The sequence below is a fragment of the Mesoplodon densirostris genome, chromosome 11 (assembly GCF_025265405.1).
Source record: "Mesoplodon densirostris isolate mMesDen1 chromosome 11, mMesDen1 primary haplotype, whole genome shotgun sequence".
In the NCBI taxonomy this organism is placed as follows: domain Eukaryota; kingdom Metazoa; phylum Chordata; class Mammalia; order Artiodactyla; family Ziphiidae; genus Mesoplodon; species Mesoplodon densirostris.
Window position 1 is genome coordinate 86,876,299 of NC_082671.1, and position 25,399 is coordinate 86,901,697.

The window sequence follows — 25,399 nt, forward strand, 5'->3', positions numbered from 1 at the left end:
TACTTTTTGGTCTGTTCCCTCAGCTCAGCGTCCATGCCCCCCTCCACTTCCGGCCCCAGGTCCTGTCCTGGGCTTCTCATGGCCTCCTCTTCCTTATTTGAACATTCTGTGCGAGTATAAATACAGCTTGGCTTTGTAAAAGACCTGTTTTTGCTTTCTCTTATTTTTCACTCGAAAACTTTAAAAACCAGCGTCAAGGCAGACTCTTCAAAGGTTACACAGTTTGGAGGCAGGAAGAACTTTCTGGAAATGGGTTGAATCTCACTCCATGGTTTGGATAAATGATATCTACTAGTAGAGGCAGAGTTTGGAGAGTTACATAGGTAGCCAGTCCTGACTCAGCGTGGGCGTGGTTGCTTCTCTGCTGAATATGGGGAAAGGGCATGATATGGCTTCCTGAATCCTGAACCCTGCTTTAGGCCTAAGGATGCTGGAGAAACCCAACCCTAGCCTCCTGTTGCTGGAGCCATTCTAAAAATCAACTTGAACACAGATTCCCTACCTTTGCTCTAAAGGAGTTCACTGGGGAAAAGCAGGGGTTCCTAAGGGGGTTCAGAGGCTCCCAGGAGCTACTTGTGGCCCCAAGAGGAGAGGGCTCTGCCTTCCTCTAACACAGAAGTCTGCACTCAGCTGGGTTGTCAGCAAGCTGTCCCTAAATAGGAATAAACTAAAACCACAGAAGCCATAGAACCTTCTCATGAAACCTCAGATACTTGCATCTTGATGTTAACCCAGATATTCCAATATTAGAAAATACAAAATAAAAACCAGTTCCACAAACTCTCCCAAGCTCTACAGAACACATCTGAATTATCAGTGCAGTTTGTTTGGGAGACTGGTTGCTTCCATTCAAATCACCTTGAGCAAGTTATCTAACCTCTCAGAGCCTCAGGTTTTTTCATTTATAAAGTGGGAACGCTAATTAGTATTGAACTAGTAAACCCATGCAGACACTGGTTCTAATGCCCGGCACATAGTAAGAGCTCAGAAATGTTAGCTGTTATTATTCCTCGCCTACTGCCTTCTTTTCTTCTTTGCTTACAGGAAAGGTTAATGGGCATGGGTGAAGTTACAAATTTCAAATTTCATGCATATTACTTTATTACTTATTTTACCACATGGAAAAGTTCAAAATATTCAATTCTGCCCTTGAAATAAGGACAATTTTCTACGTGCAACAGAGTCAGCTCAAAGGAATCCAAACTACACCATAGTCTGTACCACAATCTGGAGAAAGAGCACGTGCTTATAAGAATGAGTACACATTGCAGCATCCTGGCCACGCAACACGTGGGATATGAATTCCCAAAAACTGCGTTCAGTGTGGCTCTCCTTTTTCAGCTGATCTCAGTGAAGATGCTGACAGCTGAAAAATTATAGCATGCAATCATGCTCAGAAAGGAAGTAAAATGAGGAAATATCCAGAGGAAAAAGTGACTGGACATAATCTGTCTCACAACCACTAGGATGGCAAGTCGATAATAAGGGGGCAGATTAGATATTCACAAAGGACGCTTTCAGTTCCAAATTCCTTCAGTTTTTCTAAAACTTTACAAAGGGATTTAGAAATAAAGGTAGGAGAAAGAGGGCAGTAAATGTATTAGCATATTGTGAAATCTTTAATTTTTCTGCTTATCATCAATAAAATCTTACCTTCAGAGGTAGTGCCAGATGACTCGGAAGAGTGCATGTCTTTAAAGACACTTTAAAAGTGATTCAATATCTCGGCTTAAGCTCAAAATAATGTTTCCATATAATAGAATATGATACAGCTATTTTAAAAGACTTACAGTTTGCCATAACATTTTAATATAAGCATTTTCCCTCATTAACTGAAAAAAGGATGCAAAACTGAATAGAGTCTGACCTCAACTATGTAAAAAAAAAGAATCTAAAATGCTGACAGCAGCTGCCTCTACATAAGAAAACTAGGGGTATTTTTTCTTTGCTTTCATACCCCGCTACTTTGCAACTTCTCCAAGAGCATGTATTACTTTTACAATAAGAAAAAAATCATTTCAGTAATATGATATTTAAAATTGCGCCGAACTCTACGAAAACTCTGTGAGGTTTTCAGAGATGTAGGAAATCAGAGGGTCTGTGTGTGTGTGTTGGTCAAAAAGAGCAATTGGCCCCCAAATGCTATTTCCTGCCTCTCCTCCAACCAGGCATATAGTACAGTGCCTGGCGTCTGTCGAAAGGCCGTCAACTCTTGATCACCAGGGAAACTGAAGAGTGAGGCTGTGGGTGACCCAAGCCCCCTCTTCCCCTGCTCCTGCAGGCTGCCTTGGGTTGGCTTTTGTTTTTCTCTGCTCATTAGTACCTCCACTCTGTGGCTGAAGAAGCCAAGCTTGTGTCTATCAGTGTTCGTCTTTTCTAACAGTTCTGGTGACAAGTCTGGCAAGGGACAAGCTTGAAGTCTTTGAATACAGGGATCTGGAGATTCTCTGTGCCTTCCAAATTGTCTACACAATCCCGGCGCTTCAGGACTCTGGGTGATTTCGGGGGCTGCACCCAAGCATCTGTACGCAGGATACATAGGGGCGTCTTGGGAACGGCTGGGCTGTCCTCGGGAGCCTGGCGGGGCCCAGTCAGCTCACACTCTCCCCTCCCAGCCTCCTCCTGAGGGAAGCTGGGGGTGGGGCCTGACTCCCAAGAAGTTATGACAGTGAGGTATTCCCTCAGCCAGACGGTCTGCCTTCTTCTCAAGCTGGGATTCTTCCCTGAGCTTCTAAGAACCCCGAACCCGTTCCACTCCCACTGCCATGTGACTCCCTAGCAACACGATTCCCACTCCCCCCAGAGAACCCTCACAGGGTGGCTGCCCGTGCCTGGGGCAGAAGCTACCAAGTCAGCGTAGCCTGAGACATAACAGTGTGGTCTCTGAAGTGCTTCCCGGTTCAAATCCCTGCTCTGCCATGGGTGACCTTGGACAAATCGTGCAGCTTCTCTGGGCCCCAGTTCCCTTATCTGTGAAATGAGAAGAGTGTGTCTACCTCACTGAGGGGTGGAGGGGACTGAATTACAACAGGGAGAGCACTGTATAAATGTTAGCAGTCACAAAGCAAACAAACAGAAAACCACCCTGCCCTTGTGACTGGAACCCTAAGAACACAGCCACAGATGTGGCTTTTGAAGGTGTAGCCCGAACAGATGCCGAGGAAAGTGAGACTGGGGTCAGCCGTCGCTTCCTCAGCAGCCTGAAGCTGCGGCTCAGTTCCACCCCTTGGTAGCACAGCATCACTAAACACCAGCCAGCTGCACACGAACCACTGGGGTGAACACACAGGACAGGGGAAACCAGGCCTTCCCATGGGAAACTATTTATAGCCAGTGTTCCTTCACCTCCAATTTATTCACCTCCAATTTACCATCTAACAGTTTGGTTGGCTCTGCTTTGGGGAAACAGTGTTCTTGTCACAACACTCGTCAAAAATATCCCAAATCTGAAGAGATAATTGGCAAGGAGACCCAGTAAGGACTGATGGAAACTTCTTCCGCCAGGCGAACGGGTCCAATTAGCCTGACCAGCTTGGTGTAGCTCCAGACATTGCCTCACGGGCACTGAGCAACTTGTATACGAGCACTGGCGGGTATTTACCTTTCCCCAGGAGATAAAGCTAACACAAAAGGAAAGATGATCAATGTATATTTTAAAAGCATGTGTATACAAACAAACCCCCTCCAATATGTTACTGGGTTTCCTCCAAAGAAAACAGATTAAATCAACTATCTACCAGGCACTCAGCACTGTATCCGGCTGTGGGAATTCCCGGCCCCCTTCTCAAGAAGCTTAAAATCAAGCTGGGAAGGCAAGACAAACACAAGTGCAAAGGTTAGGCATCAAAGCAAGACATTTGTAATGAGCCAAAAGAATGATACAGACAATGAGTATTTCAGGAGATGAGGGAGAAACGTGATCACTCCAGGCTTCGGAGTCCTCAGAGAGGAGGCGGAGTTTGAGTTGCACCAAAGTATAGATAAGCAGGATTCAGTAAAGCCGAGAAAAAAAGAGAGCAATCCAGGAAGGGGGTACAGGGTGAGCAAAGGTGTGGGAGCCGCACGCAAGGCACATTTGGAGAAAGCAAGCAAGCAAGCAGGTTTGGCTAATTAGAGACCACCAGAAGAGAAAGGGGTTTCTTAGGTCATCTAGTACAATCTCATTTTACAGATGAGGAAATGGAGGCTCAGAGAGGTTAAGAGATTTACCTCAAGTCACACAGCTAGTTATCAGTGGGAGATCAGTTGAGAAAACAAATCTGTTAATATTCAGCTTAGAATCCGAGCTGACAGTAAATTGACTGGCTATAGAGAGGCAAAGGAGAATCTGCCTAGGGTGAAAGAAACAGTGCAATTCTCAACCACGAATGCTAGTGGAGGTCACAGAAGGTGCTCATTAAACGCTTGCTGAAGAAATTGATAACTGCTCTATAATTTCAAACAAGTCATGTGGTATCTCTGAGTTTATTTTCTTCTCCTTCCCCCTGCACCTCCCCCCCCACCCCACCCCCCCAGTGAATAAAAATCTCAACTGGACCAGTGGTGTATCCACACAGTGCAAATAAACAGTTCTCAGAGATAAAAGGCAAGGGGAGCCTCAAAGGGTTTCAGATTTCTAACCTTTCTGTGGCGGGTGTGGGTAGGAAGGTTAGAAAATGAACCACCCCCTCTGCGGGCGGCAGGTGGGCCGGGGAGAAGGAACATCTGTTTTTTTTTCTTCTTTTTAGCCCTATAATCTTTTACCTCTTTGAAGTTGTGAGAAATCAGGTGCTTTGTACATTTCCATTATAAAGGAGATAGAACTGAAAAGTTAAAAGTCTTAGGAGGGTGCGCTGGGATGCGGTAGGGGCCAGGTCCCCATGTGCCTCACCCAGGCAGCCTGTGAGTAAGGAAGGGAACCGTCTTGGCAAGTTCCCAGGAAGCAAGGGGTCTGTCGCTTCCATACATGAGTAGGAGGTTATTACAAATAGATTTCCAGAAATTTCTTTCAGGCCATTTCGGTGAGGGGAGGTGTCTCTGAGCAGTTCACAAAGCAGTTGGTATGGTCTTGTGTATAACCCAGAAGCAATACAAAATACAAAACACAAAAGCACAAAATGGATCAATACTAAAATCGACATGGAAGAAGGCACAGAAAACTAACCTTAAGTAACTGGCCATTTCCAGTCCCCAAGAATAAAACAGTCCTGTTCATTACCACGGTGCCATAAACGGATGTCAGGTCGGAATGGATCAAGGTGGATGATGCGATTGGTTGGACTCTTTCAGGTTGATCCTTGTCATTCTGAACATGCAACACAAACGCACAAATAAAAACAAAGATAATTTTTAACAGTGATAATTCTCATGATGATAAAATGCCACTGATGCCCACCTGGGAAGGATCCTACTGGAGCCCCCAATACATTTTCTTAGACAAGATCCCCAGGAACAACCTTTTATCCCCTTTATCGGCAGAATCACCACGCTTGCCCAACCCATGGAAAGCCGTTTGTTTACTGTGTATTAACATGTACTGATTGCCAGCAGTGAGCTAGCCATCCATTTAACGCTCCCCCAGCTGATATATGAAACTGAGTTCCACTTTATTGCCAAAGAAGAGCCCACCGCTGAATTGGGAGGGAGACAGTCTTATACATGGTTGTTTGCAGGATCATGCTCAAATTTATTTTAACAAGGGTTTGGCTTCTGTGAGGTTAAACAAGCCACTTCCAGAGATGTGAGACGGACCATCCTATTGGGTGTGATGGCAGAGAGGAGGGACTCTGGATTACAAGAAGAGTGCAGTGTGTTAGCCCAAAGACAGGGTAAGTCATTCAGAGGGTAAAGGGGGAAAGACAGAGTCATGGATGGTGGGTAAGACAGAGCCACAGGGCTAAAGAGGAACCAAGCACAAGGGCTGGACCCGGTGCTGATGTTCTTGAAGAAGAAATGGAAAGCCTAACTCTCAACCTGAAGGCATTTAAATGGTCTGAGGTTCTGAGCACATGGAATCACATGCTCACTCCTGATCATTAAATAAAGCCCCTCTTTAAATCCAGAGCAGGCAGTGTGTCGACCAAAATGTCTTTTTCTTCCTTGTTTAAAGGCATGAAGTGCTTCATGCTGCTTCCTGCTTTCAACGACAGGAAACCGAGTTTGTTACACAAATCTCTGGAAGATATGGAGCTAGAAAGTGTCGTTGCCTTCTGCAGCTACTGAACACAGTGCGATAGCATACTTTATCTGCCAGAGTTTGGTTCCCAACCGTACTAAGGTTTGCAAAGGCACATCTACGCTTCAACCAATAGGAGAGCCAGCAAACTTCTGTAAGCATCACAACTCCTAAAATTGCCCCGTTTGGAGAGGGGGGAGGTAGGCAGGGGGAGGCTAAGACTTATTAACTTCATTATATTACTGCCGACAGTGTTTATGTCTTTCAATTTATGTCTTATTAAATATTCATTATTTTTAAACCCACCAAGTTTCATTAACATCTACACTAAATGGATTCATGGACTAAATTGATTTCTGAAGCCTTTAAAGTGCCGTCTATATTTCTTTGTTGAAGTTACACTGGGAGGAAAAGACATGCTGGCAAGGATTTCGCCAATGTCCTGATCTCTGCTCAAGGAAAAGATGTCATAACCTAAGAGAACGTGGCTTATCTGCATACAATATTCCATAGTGAACTCAGTTTAAGAAGATTTTTAGAAAGCCCATTGGAGATTTTTTTTTTCCTGTTAAAAATATACTTTTCATACAGTCGGGGAAGATGAGGAACTGTCCTGTTAAAATGAAGCTGAGAAAAAAAATCTCTGTGGGTCTAAGAATCAGAACAATAGATCACTGTTTAGGTAAGGATGCCTCCTGACCATGAGCAGAAAAAAAGAAAAGTCGGTGACCTTTAGATGTAAAAAAAAAAAAATAAACCCACACCACACATCTTGCTTTAAAATAAAACCAGAATTGTTCAAACTTAAAATCGGCTGACTACACCTCTTCTTTTTATTAAATATTTGAGCATCTCAGAAGTGCTTAACTCAGAGAATTGGACGTCATCTCTGCCTGGGCATCTGGAATGTTCTAACACCACTATCTTTGGCTGGAGGACTCCGTTTTCCCTCATCCCACGACACAGACAGAGTAATGACTGCGGACTGTTGATTATCCGTCCACAAGGACCAGATGGGATAGTGTCCTCCCACGTCTGGTATATAGTAGGTGCTTAATAACTGTAGCTATTTAGATTAGCCAAGAACCGTGACATCACAGTTAGCCTTGGCTGAGGTGGGATGAGATATTCTGTTTGTGAAAGACTGACTCCAAAAAATCCCAGAAGTGGCTCAAAAGCCGAAAATGAACAAAGAGAAAATTGCTTCTAAAGTACTGTCCCATCCTCTCTAGCATCCTTCCCTGGCTTCTGACTGTTTCTCAATAATTACAGTTTTCCAAATTAAGTCCTGGATCAATAGCATGGGTTAGTAGTAGGGCCATTAAATCAATGTTCCCGAATTTGAGAGCTGGTGGCATAAAACAAACCACCTGGGACTAGGGGTCAGAGAAGTTAGGTTTGCATTCAAGCTTGGTTCTCATCCCCTGGGTGATGTGGGCAATTTATCGAACCCTGTTGGGATTGGCTTTCTCAGCTGTGAATAAGGCCAATGGTGTATGATCAGTAGGGTAGTTATGAGGAAGAGATAATAATGATGGTAGTAATAATAACATGTTGATACATGCTAGCTGCTATTATTAGTAGTAACTTGCACTTACTGTGTGCTGCTTGGAATCTTTTATAATACTCCGACTAAATAAGGATAGTACAGGGTAGGGAGCCGGACCTCCAGGCTTTCGATCCTGGCTCTGTCACTTTCTAACTATGTAATTTTATGCACATTACTTAGCTTCTCTGTGACTCAGTTTCCTCCTCTATACAATGCAAGTGACGATAACAGCATTTATGTCATAGACTCATCATGAGGACCGAATGAGTTAAGACACAAGCCTAGGTAAAGCTTAGAAGAACAGCGTCTGGCACATAGTAACACACAATCCACGTTTGCTATCATTACCTTATTTAAAAACACAAACGGTTGCTGCCACACCTGTGGCAGTTATGCCCACCTCCTCCTTTGCCACAAAGCCCTTATTTTGTTCAGGTAGCAATAAACCCAAGCCTGGGAAACCAGGACTAGTCTAAGCCACACAGTAATCCCATTCCCCGTTGCCTGGTACTTGCTTTCCTACTCCTTAGAGCTAGGGGTGGCCATGTGGCCCAGTTTGGGTCTGTGAGATGCAAGAAGTCCACTGGAGGAGCTTCTGGGAATAAGCTTCCTCCTTGATAAGAGGAGGCTCTTGAGGAGAACTCATTTGCCCCTCTTCCCTCACTTCCTCTCTTCAGAATCTGTGATGTGAGGCTACCCGTGCAGAGTGGTGACAGCCATTTTGCTTCCATGACATTCAAGATGGAGGATGAAAACCAACAGATTGGTGCAAGGGAAGGACAAGAGACCCTGGGTTCTTGAGGACACCACTGAGCTCAGACTTCCAAGCTTTACACTTTTTACTAACAATGATGTTATGATTTAAGCCGCTGCTTATTGCTTGCAACGCAAAGCAAGTCCCTGTGTAAGAAATGAGAGTCGTGGCTGGGGACATGGCACTAGACTCTAGCTTTTCCTCGGCTACAAAGGACCAGGAACTGGCCAAGCGCTTGTTCCCCTCACCCTGGAGGATCCTGGCCACAGTCAGGATTGTGTAGCCAATTACAACAGCGAGCCTGGAAGAAAATAGGAAAGACCGGGCTTGGACCTCAAGTAAACTGAAGGGCTGCTCTGGCTGAATGGAAATGGATTCTTTTGTGCTGGAAACACACAGAAATGGACAGGTCCCTGTGAATGGAAAAAGGAACCCTCTGAATGGCTTTCTTTTGCTCATTTCAGCAAATGCAAACAAAAGAAAGACAGCCTCCAGAGAAACCTGCTCACAAAAGTGAAATTAATACCTGGGGAGCCAAGTAGAAAAAAGGGAGAAAATAGTGCAGTCGGCCCCCTGTGTCCAGAGATTATTTTCACTCTTTTTTTTGGCCTATTTTCTGTCTTGCCCTTCTCTCCCTTTAGGGCATAATCACTAATGTTGCTCTCAGCCTATTCTGTCTAGTTTATTACGTGTAATTTATTTCTGAATTCCGGCCTCTGCTTGTTCTTCTGTGTGTAACAAGGTTAATGCCTTGTAATGATGCTTTTGCCAGTTCTGCCTTGCGCGACAAAATCCAATCTTGATTCAGCTCTAAACCTTGTCTCCCCTTTGGGCTTTCTTGGTTCCCTCAGAGTTGTCACTCTGTGTCTCCTGCCTGCCATGTCTAACCACACGTCCCGCCTACACTTGAGCCCGCTCTCAGAGGGAAACTTTTTTCAGTTTGAGGGAAAAGCTACCTTGTCTCAAATGATGTTTGGGCTAAAAAAGAGAGAGCCTTGGGCTTGACACACCAAAGCCGAACCAAGGCTACTGGGAAGGGGTGAGTGCTGGGTGTGTGTGTGTGTGTGTGTGTGTGAGGGAGAGAGAGGGAGAGAGAGGGAGAGAGAGGGAGAGAGAGGGAGAGAGAGGGAGAGAGAGGGAGAGAGAGGGAGAGAGAGGGAGAGAGAGGGAGTATTCAGGGAATACTGGGCACATCACGAGGGAAACGGCACATCACGAGGGAAACAGCTTGACCTCCTTGTAGCTCCTTCATACGATCTTTCATTGACCATAAACACCCCCCAGTGTGCACTGCCCAATTCCAGGGGGCACGAGCCATGAATTCTAGGGTGTGAATGGCACACTCTGGATTTGAGTACCACGTGGCCCTGCCCCTACCACGTGGAAGATGGCCTGACTCAGCAAGGATCACATAGAGGGCTCACAGCCACGCTGCAGCTATTATGGGGACAGCTGGAGGAAACGGGCACAAAAGTGGCCCCTCAAGTGTTGGGGAGACAGTAAAAGTCAAGTCTTTGATCCCCCAAGGTGATGAAAGGACTCCCTTATTTTGGTTTTTCTTTATGGGGCCGGGGCAAATACCAACTGGCACTTCTCACACGTTGATAAAAAGCCTCTCGGGCAGTTAATTTTGTAGCCTGCTCCTCTTTGGCATACACTCATGGGAAGCAGCTTCTTCATCATTACTTACCCAGGGGCCTACTTGCAGTCAGGAAACCTCAGCAGGAGTCCTACGCCTATGATCTGGCCCTGCTCCGTCCCTGACAGGCTGCTTGATTTGGGCAAGTCCCTGAACATCAATAACCAAATCTGTAAAATGGACCCAATAATACACACGCCCTGTCTATTAGCATTGGTGTGAGGCCCAAATGAAATCATGCGTGTGGAAATAATTGGAAAACTATCTTTATCAAGCTAGAGAATGGAAAGAACAGCTATTCACCCAAGTTAGATAGTGGTTTTATTGGCCGTTAAGGCACCTGTCGCTTTTCTTTATTCTTCTAGAGTATACCGCACTGATCGGGTTCTAACTTTATGGCACCTCTCTGATCATCTGAAGGAAGAATTAACCTTGGGGACTCAAATGATCCAAAGGAAAAGTTCAAAGTGTGCAGGAGGAATAAAGAAGGGAAGTTTAGGGACATACTTGGGCAGCCTCTATACCAGGCAAGCATGGGGGGCGTGCAACTGAGCCACGGGAAACATGCACAGTGGTGAGGTTTGTATTTCGCATCCTCCCACGGGCTCTCCCACCTGCTTCCCTCCCTCCAAGGCCCCAGTGTCCTCCAACCTCCCAGGCCTTCCTACTGCCAAAGTCCCACTCTCCAAGATTTATCCTTCCTTTTTCCTGCTTTACACTCCACCCCCCATCTAAATCTCCATCCCTTCCACGTGGCTACTTTCAGTCAATTACCTACAAAAAGACAACCTGACTCGAACAATTCACAAAAATATATGCATTGCTGATAGTGTCAAAAAAAGGCATTTTCCTAGATTCTTAGAGTTGGAAGAGACACAGTTCAACCATGTTTTTCCATGAGGAAGCTACTGGCATTCTAGATGGGATATTTCTTCACTATGGGGGCTGTCCTCCATGAGGCAGGACTTTCAGCATCCCTGACACCCGCCCAAGAATACCAGTAGTACCCCCCACCATCATTTTGACTTCTGCAAAAGCTCCCTCTCTCGCACTGCTAAATACCCTCTAAATAAATGGCATCATCTTTGAGAACCTGTGGAATCGCTCCCAAGATTTCAGAGTTGCTGGAAAATGATTATCTAGACATTTCTTCCCTCCAACTCTCTCCCTCCCTATCTTCCCCATCATGGTGAATGGTACCAACATCCACCCTCAGCACCTCTCTTTCCATCACTCCCCACACCCAATACCTGAAAAATCTCAGCTGAATTTCCCAGCAATCTTACATCTATCTGCTCCATCTCCATGGTTTCCACCCAGTCCAAGCCCCCATCATCTCACTCCTGATCTACAGCAAGAGCCTCCTGGTTTCTCTCTTTCAACCTACAATCTATGCTCCATCCAGTAGCCAGAGTGATTTTTTTTCTTTTTGCGGTACGCGGGCCTCTCACCTCTGTGGCCTCTCCCGTTGCGGAGCACAGGCTCCGGACGCGCAGGCTCAGCGGCCATGGCTCACGGGCCCAGTCGCTCCGCGGCATGTGGGATCCTCCCGGACCAGAGCACGAACCCGCGACCCCTGCATCGGCAGGCGGACTCCCAACCACTGCGCCACCAGGGAAGCCCCAGAGTGATTCTTTAATGTATAAAGTAGGCCACGTTACTTCTTTGACTAAAATTCTTCAACGGCTTTCTATCACACTTAGAATTAAACCCGAATGCTTCCCCAGGTCCTACCTGATCTGGTCCCTGCCTACTTCTTCAAACTCATCCCTTGTCACTCTTCTCCTTCACTCTGCTACAGTTCCCACAGTGTCTTTCGTTCAGACTCTTTAACTTGTTCCCATCTTTCTGCCTCAGGACCTTTGCATATGCTATTTCTGCGACCTCTCCTCTCTTCACACCTTGTAGGCTGGTTTTTTTTAAAAATCTTTCAGGTTTCAAGTTCAATGTCACCTCCTCATGGACACATGACTATAGATCATCCTATCCCTAGGCCAGTAGTTATTCTGAATCATAACATTCCATTTGTTTCCTTGAAAATAATTATAATTACATTGCTTTAAATTTTTTTATTTAATGTCTGTCTCCCAGTAGACTCTAAGCTCTACAATAGTTTATCTTACTCTACGCTCTGCAGCATATACCTCAGCATCTGGCATGTTGTTAGTTGTCAATAAACATTTATTGAATGAATGAATGAATACATGGATCAATATTTGAATGCTTTCAGTCAATATCTCACCAGGCAACCCTGGTACATTGCTAAGTAGGTCTAATCATTACAAAGTTCTACAAAAGTTCATTACAAAATTTGTCCCTTGCAAGCACTGGGCCTTGGTTCTGCCTTGGGGAACAATACTAAACTACCCCACATCTGCTGCCATGTAGCTTGGCCTTCTCTAAATTTCACACCCATAGTTCACTGACAGTTTGCAAAAAACAGTTCCTAGGTCTTTTGCCATCTCCATCTATAGACAGTCTACAGACTCAGTGTACTTAAAATGAGGCTCTAAGTAAACAGACTACTTTAGGTATTTTCGTATCCTCTAACCAAAGTGAAGAATAATAGCACTGTTCTCCCATGATTAGAACAGCATAACTTGTGAACTGTTGCATTTGACTAACTCTTTAAAATAGAAATATTGAATAACATAGTGGTAGCATGGAAGAGTAGAAAGAACAAGAGATTTAGGGTAAAAAAACAATGTGGGTTCAAATTCAAGCTCTATTACTTATGAGCTGTCTCTAAGCAGTCACTTAACCTTTCTGAGGCTTCTCCACCCACCCACCTGCTCCATCCAGTCCATTTATGGAACACTTGGCTCTTGGCCAAGTGCCTGACCTGTAAAAATCCAGGTGGGACTGAACTGCCTATTGTCAACCTAAGCCAATCAAATGAGTTTTGAAACAAAATGCAGCATCTTGTCATTGGTTTTCTGACACACACAGTAACGGAATGAGTGCTTGGAGTGGGGACCGCACTGACATCCACAGTTCCTGCAAAGAATTCCAGGAATCCATGAAACCGGATGAGAAAAAAATCTCTATTTTAGCGAACTCTGACTGAAATTCAGCATTTCATTTAATTATGAATGCAGACCACAGTTATATTAACTGAACCTGTGACTTTGTCATCAAAAGGAATCAGATATTTTCATATCATTTTACAGTTGTTGCAGGTATCTCAAAATATCATTTGTGCTTATCGCTACTTTGAAATGATGGTAGTTACCGCTGCTAGGTCTTGCTATTTAATGTGCTAAGATATATTTCTCTATTTCAAATTGGAAAAACCATTTTGATATATCTGTAGATCAATATAATTGGTTCATTTTGCAACTCTCTCTTTTTATTTTATGTGTTTAAAACCACTGCTCTGAGGAGGGTCCACAGCACAGGTCCCCAGAGGTCCACGGCACAAGGGCTCCATGGGAGGGAGGGGCACAGAGATGTTGCTAAGCCCAGGAGACTGAGACTGGGTGACACCTAAAACTACCAGCTGCTCTGGGCCACCTAGCCCTCCTGATGCCTCAGAGAAGCAAAGACCAGCACATGGAATCCAATTTCTAAGACTGCTCGCTGATGGCAAAGGAACCTCAGAAGGACGTCAGTGCAGAATAATTAGGAACAGTTGATATGTTAGAGAATATGCTTCTCAAGTGGACTCTTCCAAGACCAGGCTGGAGGGGCAGGAGGGAAAGACCAGGAATCCGGCCTCATTGGTGAGGGAGTCACAGGGAAACTCCCCTCTCTCTAGGCTACCTGGCTTTTATTCCTCCTATAAACACAGCTCCAGGGGCTTGGGCTCCTCTTGGAAGCTCTTATCTCGCCGAGCTGTAACCACATCTTCTCCACTAGATGGACAGCACCTTCCTTCCAGTTCAACAAATACTTATTGAGGGCCCACCGTGCAGTAGACGACATTCTGGATGCCTGGGAAACACTGATGAGACACCCCGGCCAATCCCCTCAAGGCACTTACAGCCCCAATGGCACCGTGTTGAGCCCAACACAGAGCCTGGCACACAGCTAGCACTCCACAGAGGCTGACAGAGTGGATCCCCAATTCCTCACTTCCTGGCCAACCGCTTGCTTAATGGCCCTTTCTGGGGGTCCCAAAGCTATCTAAAACTCGACAAAAATTAAACTAATTGGTCACCGACACCTCTCAATTCTACATCTTAAAAAGCTATTTCATTGGATCCCTCCTCCCCACCTGCACTGCCACCACCTCAGTTCAGGTCTCCAACACGCTCACCTGGATTACTGCAGCCCACGCAGTCCAGCTCTTTCTCTCCACGTGCGTGGCGGCCACCGCTCTAGACCAAGGCAACGTTATTTCTCACCTGGACTACCTCGAGGGCCTCCTGCCTCCGCTGGGGCCGATCTCTCATTCATGCCCCAAAGGGCAGCCATTTCTTTAGGAATTCAAATCCAGTGGTGTCCTTTCCCTTCAAAGGCTCTTCTAAGCTTTCAGAAAAAAAATATAAGCTCCTTCCCACTGCCCACCAGGACTACAGGATCCGCTGCCGCTTCCTTCCCCAACCTCTTCCCCCACACAACCTCTTCCCCCAACACTCTCCCCGCTCCACCTCCCTACCTCGACCACGCTAGCCTTCGCTTCTTCAGAATGACCCAGTCATTTCCCCTTTCGAGGCCTTGCACTGCTCCCCAGTTCCCCTTGGGGACGTGTACAGCTATCCTTTCTCATCTTCCTGGTGGCAACTCAACCTCCTTAAAGAGAACTTTCCCCAGCACCTCAACTAATACGGCTCTCTTACGTCCTGTTATTTCTCTCAGGGCCCCCATCTCAGCCTGGGCCTTCATTTTCTCATCTGTAAAATGGAAGTAACAACATTACTCATCTCGTAAAGCTGTGGTGAGGATTAAACGAGTTAATATTGGTAAAGGGCTGACTTAGGACAATACTTGGTGCGAAGTGAGTGCTCTAGGAGTGCTAGCTATCATTTTAATATAAAAATAACCTCTTTATTTGCTGCATATTTATTGTCTACTCTGTTCATCACTGGTAGAAATATTTCCTCACAGTGCTTGGCACACAGTAGGAACTCAAGAAGTATTTGTTGGTCCTTCTAATCAGCGGTTTTGCCTCTCATCTTGCCTCATCCATTCTTCTGAGTGATCTCTCTAGAACACGATCAGATCATGTCTGCCTAGAGCCCTGCCGTTGTCCTCCATCAGCCATGGACCATGGCTTTCACACCCTGCTCAGCAGAGTCCCAGAAGTTCCTTTGAGATGCCACAGGGACAGGCAGGGGGTGGGGGGAGGGCGAGTTGCAGGATTCTGGGAACCTCCCCACCCCTGCTTCACCCTGAGCCCCGGCACTTGGCAATGGCCTCACCCAGAACAGCAGGTCAATGATGATTTATTAGCCTTTTTCTCATACTGAGCCTCTGGTTTAAGATGTAAAGCCCAGGTTTAGCAAGTCTGAGAACAACTGACCATCAGGATAAAATCCAGCCATCTTGGCCAGTCTTATTAAGCCCTTTGCCATCTGGCCCTGCATGCTCATTTCTGGACACTCCCCAGCCAGGGTGAGCTACCTGCGGTTCACAAGCTTATTCAACTTCCCGCTTGTGCACAAGCTGTGCCCTGTCTCTGGAACGCCCTCTCTTGCCTCTTCTACTTGGCTTTAAGACACAGCTCCAGCATCACCTCTCTGAAGACTCCCAGGTCCTCCCACGCTGAGTGTGACACTCCTTCTTGGGGCTTCCGCACCACCTTCTTGCTAAATCTCTCACGATGTCTTAGGGCAATGTGAATGTTTTATTCTCACCCCTTCTGTTACAGCAGGTGTCGGTAAAGTACCAGCTGTGGACCAAATCTAGCCTGCTGCCTGTTTTTCTGAATGACCCCCTGCCAAGCTAAGAGTTTTTACATTTTTAGATGGTTGAAAAAAATCAAAAGAATAATATTTTATGACAAGTGAAAATTATACATGAAATTCAGATTTCTGTGTCCATAAAGTTTTACGGGAATATCCCCATGCTTGTTCATTTATATGTTGTCTATGGTTGCTTTCACACTTCAATGGCAGAGTTGAGCAATTGCAACAGAAACTGTATGTGGCCTGCAAAGCCTACGATATTGATGATCTGACCTGTACAGAAAAAGTTTGCCGACTTCTTCAATAAGAACATTGGCCAGGGCTTCCCTGGTGGCGCAGTGGTTGGGAGTCCGCCTGCCGATGCAGGGGACATGGGTTCGTGCCCCGGTCTGGGAGGATCCCACGTGCCGCGGAGCGGCTGGGCCCGTGGGCCATGGCCGCTGAGCCTGCGCGTCCGGAGCCTGTGCTCCGCAACTGGAGAGGCCACAACAGTGAGAGGCCCACATACCGCAAAAAAAAAAAAAAAAGAACATTGGCCAGAGAGGTGGGGTGGGGATTGCTGGGGTCAAATCCCCCTCGTAATTCCTGAGGAGACACTACGTGTAACTACTGATTAGACAGTCAAACCCATCAACTACAGAAACAGTAAAACTTAAGTCACAATTCTATTTGGTTTTGCGATAGTATATAAATTAGTATTAATTTTCTATCTTGATGAAAATGCTAAGAAAAACGATGAGCGCAATTGATAAAAAAATAAAATCTTACCGCTACCATGCCCCTGCTCCCACAAACAAGTTAGACCCAGGATGCCTACAAATTGTCCCCCAGCGGACTTCGGTGTTTCTCTGAGCAGGCCTCAGTGATCATCAGCTATGTGCCACCACATATTCAAGGAAGACAGAGGTAGGTCATGGAGAAGCCTGAAGGGAGGTAGAGATGATTCCATGCTGCTGTAGTCAACATGGTGATCGCGGTGTGGCTCTTCCACCTTTCCATTCCAAGGCAGCCCACCCACACACCTACCGGGGACCACTGCATGGTCTTCCTTCTTCTGACTGGACCTGGGGTCAGTACCTGCCCCAAGGGCAATGAATCCCTACCCCGAATGAGGGCTCATCATCTGGAGTGAAAGGATGGGTTGGACCCCATTCTCTCTCTTTCCTGGTAATTTGAACTAAATATAGAAAGCTGTGGCCAGTTGGTAGCCAATGCAGAGGTTAAATGCTACTGAAAGGCAGAGTGGGATCAGGTCAGGCTGAGGCACATTCAGGTGGAGGGGGTGAGGGGCAGATATTTGAGGAAGCCGAGGTGGTCACTTCGTAGCAGGACTGAGGGAAGCAGCCACGCTAGGTCATGTGGACAATGAAACCTTAGAATGAGCATGCGTCACACTTCCTGCTGTCGCGCCCCTTCCCGCTGCCGGGAGTCCAGACCCCCTTCCCACTCTGTATCAGAAAGCCCCACCCTAGCACTCCTAAATAATCACGATAGTAATGATAGTAAATACATACACAGCATTTACTATAGGTCAGGTAGCGTTCATACATATTAACTCATGGATCCAGACAAAAATCCTATGAAACAAATAGGATCCCTACTTCTAGATGAAGAAACAAGCACAGAAAAGTTAAATAATTTGCCCAAGGTCACACAACTGGGAAGTGGTAGTCGACCTGGCTCCAGAGTCTGTGCAGGCAACCACTGCACAGCACTGCTCTGTTTCTCAGCACTGTTTCTATCCACTAAATGCCCCATCCCCTTGTTTGAGCTTGCTTTGTTTCATACAACCAACCGTGCCTAATTAGGATTGAAACTGGTAACAGGATTGATGTTGTAAAGACCAGACCCTTGAAGAGAATTTTGGTGTGGTGTACAGCAGAGTAAAGGCTCTAGACATCTTCCCCCGAACCCACATCCTGGAATGAAATGCAAATAGACTGTTGTCCAAAAGGGTGAAGGAGCTAATTTAACTATGACCTATAGATAATCTTGAGACTCGGACTCGAAACTCAAAAACAGTTAAGACTTCAGAAGTTTTTCTAGGTATTTCCTTTGGGCAATTAGAAGAGGATAAGGAATCTAAGGGTAGTGGAATTAGCTGGTTACTTTAGATGACCCTAAGTAAAGCTGCAATGAAAACAGTGGAACAAATTCTTATCCCAGGTGCCTCAGCTGGACTACAAGGGAAATTGCAATACCTTACAGCTCTGGTTCTAAAAGCTGAATGTATATTAGAATCACCTGGAGAGCTTGTTAAACCACAGATTGCCGGTCCCACACCCTACTCTGAGTTTCTAATTGGGGCCCAAGAGTTTGCATTTCTAGTAAGTTCCCAGGTGATGCTGAATGCTGCTGGTCCAGAGACTACACTTGAGAACCCTACAAGTTCTTGAGAGGCTTTGTGCCCTACAGCACAGAGCCCTCTCCTCTTGCCCACTGAAAGGCACGATCATGCACATTATTAAATTATACCAAAGAAGTGCCAACCATGCTGGGTTTCTATGGTCAAAGTTAACTCCCAGATTGGCAAGACCACAAGCCTGGTGAGTCCAATGAATGGGGATTTCAGAGGAGTGGAGGATGCCAGTTAGGCTGGGACTAGGGAAGAAAGAGCTCCCAACACATCGGACACCAAGAAAAAGACAATGGTTAAGGGAGTATGAGGTGGCCAGGTTCAGGAAAGTGTGGCTGCCAACAACAGAAAGCATCCCCAACATGATCCCCCATTTATTAATTCAACAAGTATTTCGTAAGGTGCTCTGCTACGTACTCTGGGTTCAACAGAGAACAAAATGTTACAAGGTTCCTGACCTTCTGGGGCTTGTATTTTAATTGTGGCTGCTAATAAAGACAAGAGCGCCTGTAACCCAGACTTAAACAGGTTGAGATCTCTGGATTTAGTTTATGAGCTAGTTCTTCTGTCTGAGAACAAAAACTGGGAGCCGTCCTTTAAGATCCTGTAAGTCTCTCTGAGGTCGTTTATAAGCCTGAATACAAAACGTGCCGGCACGATCTAGAAATTGACAACTGAGGAACTACAACCCTCCCAAAGTCTGAATTTCAAGTGTTCAAACGTGCAGACCCAGAAACCCCGTTCGCACTCAAGGATTCTCTGTTCTATCGTCTTATGCCCAGCAAACAGCTGATTCCCAGAGTAGTTGCAAGGGCCTAGCCTGCTCCATGTAGGACAGGATTGACACCAGAACCCAATGTCTGCGATGCTGGACTGTCCATGGCTGTGTGTTACAGGCCCAGGTCTTCAATCCTCTACCATTTACCAGTTGTGGAAACCAACCAAAGCTCTCCGGGCCTCAATTCCTCATCATAAAATCATAATGATAACTACAATCCTTGCCCCATAGGGCGATTATGAGAATCAATCAAAAATAAGGCATGTGAAGTGCTTAGCACAAAGCCTGGCCATAACAGTCATCCAGCAGTAGTAGCTATGATTGCTTTTCCCTCTTTCTAAGTGGTTGTTGGGCTTTTTAAATCTCCCTTGCATATCAGATGTGTGTATGGGGGTAAAATTCACCATCTAGTCCGTAGACTGCAAAATGGCTAGACAGGATCATAACAGAAACTAAAGAAGAAATAAACATTGCAGGAAGACTGTGGATTTTGAGGTCAATAAGGGTCATTGCCGAGTGGCCCTGGGACATCACTTCTGCATGCAGTAGCTAGAAGTGTCTTGGGTTACTGTCTGTTGGAGAGCACGTGAGTGTTTTGTGGTTGTCTGCATGACAGTTAAATTATGTCAGGCTTTGGAATTATGTGAGTGTGGAGGAAGCGGGTGTCTCTCTCCACAAGTGGTAGAATGAACTAGAAGAGTCAGTCCTGTTGGCCGACACAGTAGGAAACATGCCACCCTCAGTAACTATAGAGGGGGTGGCCACCATGTTTAAACCACAAGCAACCCCAGGACCCAACTATGGCAGCCAAACAATCTGGAACAATCAGACTTCAAAACTCAGGTACACACACTTTTCTACCATATGCCAAGGATAACAGAAGTTCAGAAACAAGAGGAAGTTAACTTGTACATCATTTGAAACATTCAGTTTTTATGTTAACCCAAGCACATAGATATGTTATGGAATAGAATGAAAAAAAATCACCTTAAGTTTTAAAACACACTCCAAGGGGCACCCTCCAGCCTCAACCCCATATCCTAGGGGAGGTAGGTTACTGCCTCTAATTAGGGGACTTTGAAGGGAAAGTCTGAAGCACCAAAGTGGTGGAAAGAATACAGAAGTAGATATTGCGAGACCTGGGTTTAAGCTGGAGGCTCTGATGCTTGCTTTGCTATCTTGAGCGAGTTGCTTAAGTGATCTTGAGCTTCCTCATCAGGTAAATGAGAATGCTCCTCAGAGAATCAACCTTAGACTTGACGAGGGCCACAAAAGAAGTAATATATGAGGAAGTGCCGTACAAATATTTATTAGGATTATTAGAGAGTGTCTACAGAATTTGGCTGCCTGGGCACATTCACAGGCTGAAGCTCTCCTGCGATAGTTGTGAAAGGGGATTCAAAGTTGGAGGCAAGACAGGAAAAGTCACGGCCCAACGTGTGAACGGCTGAGGACACGCTCATTGCACAGGCATCTTGTAAATTAATCTTTAGCGGGAGAAGCTGAAGCCCAGCAAATCAGCCAACAAGAGATAAGGAGAGAACCAAGAAATGAGAAAACACAACCAAGTCACTCCTGTCACTTTCCTACCCATGGTTGACTGAAGATGGAAAATAAGAGCGACTCATCCAGGGGGAGCAGGAGAAGGCAAGCAAATCTAGCCCCTTGTGCCTTGCTGCCTGTGGATTACTGTTAAAATGACTGTCTGCTCTGGAGGAATCACTGTTAGAATCTACTGAGGCTCCCTCTAGAGTGTTTCAAGTTTCATCTATCTTAGGCACCTGTAATTCAGCATGACTTTTCCAAAACACATTGAAAACCTGAAAATAAAACACAGAACAAATGCAACCCAATGACATCATTGTTCTGAGTGACAACCAGGGGCACACTGATCCCATAACCCCATTAAATGGGGCTGCCACCTGCTATTGTCCTCTCAATGGCAGAATCAGTGGCACCCAGCACAGAGCACAAATATTTGTGGAAGTATCTTATCTGCCTATTTAATAGATTAGAAAATTGTCAGCGTTTTCATCAAAACGACCGCCTTTTTTTTTTCATTCAAAACCTCTCTTGAAATTCAATTCCACTAAAGCTTTTTAATTCATAAGAGCAGCAAGGAGTTTACTTGAAGAAAAAATGCAAAACTCCAAGCTCCTACCTGTGCAGCTGTGACAAGCTATTGTTTGAACCGGAGAATATTATTTAACTTGGATGACAAGCTCAGGGGGTAGGGACACCGTCTTTCAGAATCCCCAGCTCTGAGCACACTGGGAGCTCTCAATAAATAAAGCAGCAAGACATGCTGGGGAGGGACCTATCTCAATTATTTATTTTTCCAATTCCAGATTTTCGGCAGCAAGTGTTTAGCCCTTGCTTGATTCCCAAGGGGCAGCTACCTCCCAGAAGCTCCCCATGAAGATGGATCAACAGCTCTCTGACTTTCCCCTCCCCTCATCCCAGCGCAAGTAGGAACACCTGATCAAGCCAAAATGTGGATTCTGAGTGCATTCAGGGTGCCTGCTGGGTCTGGAAGGGAACTAAGTCCTCCAGGCCCCAGTGGGTAGAGAAAGGCAGTCAAGAGAAATGTTTTGGCTCCACACATCTACACAGCTGTCAGATGGCAAAGCTTGGACTTCCACTGTTATCACCTGCTGCGGGCCTCCGAGCTGTCTTGTCATTAACCCCGGAGACCAAGTATGCCTAAAGCTCGACACCAAGTAATATGTAGGGGTTACTTTCAAGTCTTTCAACGGAGAAGTCGAAGGTGATTTTTGCCAAACTTGAACTGTTACATAATAAGGCTCTCACAAAGATATGAAATGTTAAATTATACTTGTATAGCAAGACAAAGTCATTTAGGGAGCATTATGTGTTATTTATGCTTTAAAATAATTATAGCAGTAACTAAATGAAGGCATTATGTGTGCGCCCCAGTACACAAGTAGTGGGCAAGGAGGAGGAAGCCAATGACCATTCTAAGGGGCCTTGCAAGAGACCCGTTTTTTCTTTCTGGATAATAGGGCTAATATTTGGTAAGATGTGCTCTGCGTGGGTGGGGATGGGAGTGTCTTTCCATACACTTATTAATATACCTTAGAGCCAACGTCCCCTCTATGCTTACACAACAAATGTACCAACACAACACGTTTTTCCAAGAGGAGACTTCTCGCCTTCCTCTCTGACACATTTTATATCAAAACAATGGCAACACCTGTAGCCGTTCATTTCTGCTCTCTGATTTCCGTCCAGTTATAAAGGAGGCGCTCAGCAGGCTCCCCTCTCAGGAGCCATATGTGGACTTGACGTGCCAGCAGCCTTGGAAGGAAGACGGCCACGGAGAAGTGCACAATGGCTCCATAATCCCCATCAACTGAATCCTCTTGAACCGCCGCTTTATTTTCCAGTCAAAGAAATGCCAATCTCAAGAGTCAAGCTGTGGCTGCCCTGGGAACCCAGGGGAAACCTCTGCCGTTTGCCTGGGAGGGTGGTGCCTCTGAGCCGCGCGATCTAGTCAGGCAATCTGGAGCCCAGAAACTGCCTGAAGTACCCTAACACTTTCTCTTGCTCTCCCCTCCAGGGCGAGGCTTTTTACCCACAAAGCCACCTCCAGCCTGCTCAGCCTCTCCCCTCAGCTGGAGACCACAGCTCACGCTCAGCAGAGCCACAGACCCGCCCCCTTGCACGGGGTCACGCCGAGGGTTCTGTTCCCGCAAGCCTGAGCCTCTGTTCCAGGCTAGCGCTGACCCATGTCGAGCAGGCTACCAACTCCTCAGACCACATCACACGTGTTACGGGGTTGGTTGGGGGAAGATGGGGGGCACAAAGACTGGGGTGTGGCAAGTCCTTTAGGTTCTAGGGCTTCTCTGCCTAGGGCACTGTGTTTGGTAACGCCGCTGAGGACAAGGCTCAAAGCCACACGCCCGCTAAAACCACACACCTGGGGAAGAGATTAGGGAAGGGCGGGGGAGCGGCGCGGCGAGGCTCAGACCCAAACAAGCGCCCATGTTTGGACGGAGAAGGATGGCAATGGGATGCAGCCATCAGAGTTTTGAGCCTAACTCCTATCTCGCCACCTCCCTTCTTACACTCCCTCAGGGACCTCTGGCCATGCTTTACAGTAGCCCGAGGTCTCGGAGACCGTAAGAGAACGGCCGCCGCCGGGCTGTGTAAAATCCGGGACCTGGTAAAGGTCAACCCTCTCCCTCCGGCTCTGCCTCGCCGGCGGCTCCGCAGCAGGAGCGCTCCCCGCAGCGTCACGGGGTTAGGACTTACGCAGTGGTTCTCAGCCTCGAAGTCCCAGCTGCAGGTCTTGGTGCGCGCCTGTATCTCCCTCATCCTGAAGAGGCAGAGTGCCGTGGTGGCGGGGGAGCGCCTCTCCTGGTCCCCTCCGGTGGCCGCGCTGAACACGCCCGCCCAAACGTCCAGGGCCTCCACCAGGCTGGAGGAGAGCAGCAGGCGGCGGCCGTCGGAGTGGCCGTGGCCGCAGTCGAGGGCTGCCTGGCCCTGGAACAGGACCTCGGAGCTCTTCGCGATGCGCGCCATGCTGGGCCAGCCGGTGGCGGCGCCGCTCGTGTAGTTGTAGGGGTAGTAGGGGAAGTAGACGCTGCCGTTCCAGAGAAAGGCGTCCACGAAGTGCAGGCTACCCCCGCCCTCGCGCAGCTTGAGGCGTCCCGTCTCCTTCGTGGCCAGGCTGCGCCCCTCCGTGTCCTTGAGCGCGATGGCCGTTTCACGGTCGGACGCCGCGGGGTTGCAGCGGCTTGCCGTCTCGGGCTCGGGCAGCACGTAGGTGGCGGCCACCGCCAGGTACCAGCTGTTCGTGTCGCCCGCGAGGTACACCACGCCGGCCGTCGAGCCCTGCGGGTGACACGACACCACCTCGGTGCCGTTGCGCAGGGAGCTGCGGCTCAGATTGCCCAGGGGTCGCACCTCGCAGGCGCCCCGGTCGAAGGTCCAGCCGGTGAGCAGCAGCCCCCCGAGGCCGGCCGCCCCCTCGCGGTAGGGCAGCAGCAGCTTGCTGAAGCTGCTCCCCGGCCGGGGCCGCGCGGGGGGCGTCAGCGAGACGGGCTCCGTGCAGTTGCCCGCTTGGTCCCGGTACAGGCGCGAGAGCCTGTGCTCCAGGCTGTAGTCCAGCTGGTCCAGGCAGCTGCCGCTCGCCACGAACACGCCGTCCTCCCGGCTCACCGCGATGGCTCCGATGGCTTGCTCCGACCGCCACACGGGCTCGTCCGCGCCCCGGCCGGGCGCCGCGAGCGCCAGCAGATAGGCAAGCAGGGGCAGAGGCGCGGCGGGGCGCTGGGGGCGCGGCGGTGCCTTCCTCCGGGAGACCTCCATGGGGTTGGGGGGGCCGCCCCCGGTCAGGGCGCGCGGCGGCGACGGCGGCTCAGGCGCGCGGCGACTGAGACGCGGGCGGCGGCGGCTCCTGCGCGCGCTCGGGCTCCTGCGGCCGCCCCATCCCAGCGGCTCGCCCGGGAAGGAGAGCGGGGAGGGCGGCGCGCGGCGGGCTCGTTCCGGCAGCCTGTGCAGCGGCGGCGGCGGCGGCGGCGGCGGCGGCAAGCCCTGCGCGCTCCGGTGCCGCTTCCTCCTCGCCCTCCTTCTCCGGAGAGTTCCTCTCTGTGCAGCGCTGGCGCTCGAGGGGAGGCGCGGAGGGGAAGGGAGGGGACGGGCGGAGGGGAGCGAGGAAAGCGGGGAGGGCTGGAGAGGTTCCGTGCGCTTGTGCGTTTCACTTTCCCATTGTGAAAGTGGGATGCAACTAGCCCCCTTCCTCATCCTCTTCCTCCTCCGCCCTCCGCCCTCCGCCCTCCGCCTCCTGGCCGCCCGCCCTCCCTCCCTCCACGCCCATCTCCCTCCCTTCTTGATTCGGTGAGATAGGGAGGAGGGAGGTCTCGTAATTTGGGTTACTGTGTAGGTGGCCTCTTTCATCTATTCATAACAAAGCTGAGCCGCCTGCCGCTGCCACCGCGGCCGCCACCATCGCCCCTTGGCTCGCCCGGGGCTCCCGGGGCGCGCTAACAGTGCACCGAGCAGGCTCCTGCGCCTGTCCGCCTGCGGGGCTGTTCCAACGTTCGGGTTTTGTTTACAAGAGCAGCGGGGGGGATACGCAAGGCTCAGGGAACTGGGACCCAGGGCGCTGAAGGGTTGCAGCTGAGGCCCGGAGCTCGGGCCACTGGGAGGCTGCGAGGGCGGCTGACAGGTGTGGAGCGGCGGGAGGGAGGCCCTGGGGAGGAGCGCGGGAGACGGTGGCGAGCCGGAGGCTCAAGGGACCAAGGCGCCCCTGTGACAGGGGGTGGGTTTCCCCGGGTCAGAGGAATGGGGTGGAG

The 25,399-nt window shown here is 48.3% G+C and overlaps 1 protein-coding gene across 1 annotated transcript in view; it reads right to left on the minus strand.

Moving 5' to 3' along the window:
* The window catches only part of PLXNC1 (plexin C1), a 145,859-nt gene extending 121,446 nt beyond the window's left edge, over positions 1–24,413 (minus strand). Inside the window, exons 1-2 of the mRNA XM_060112917.1 lie at positions 23,355–24,413; positions 5,144–5,284 (exon numbers count right to left, since the gene is read on the minus strand). Of these exons, the coding sequence (XP_059968900.1) occupies positions 5,144–5,284; positions 23,355–24,413 (1,200 nt within the window). The remainder of the gene's footprint in view (positions 1–5,143; positions 5,285–23,354) is intronic.
* Between the last annotated feature and the right edge of the window lie 986 nt (positions 24,414–25,399).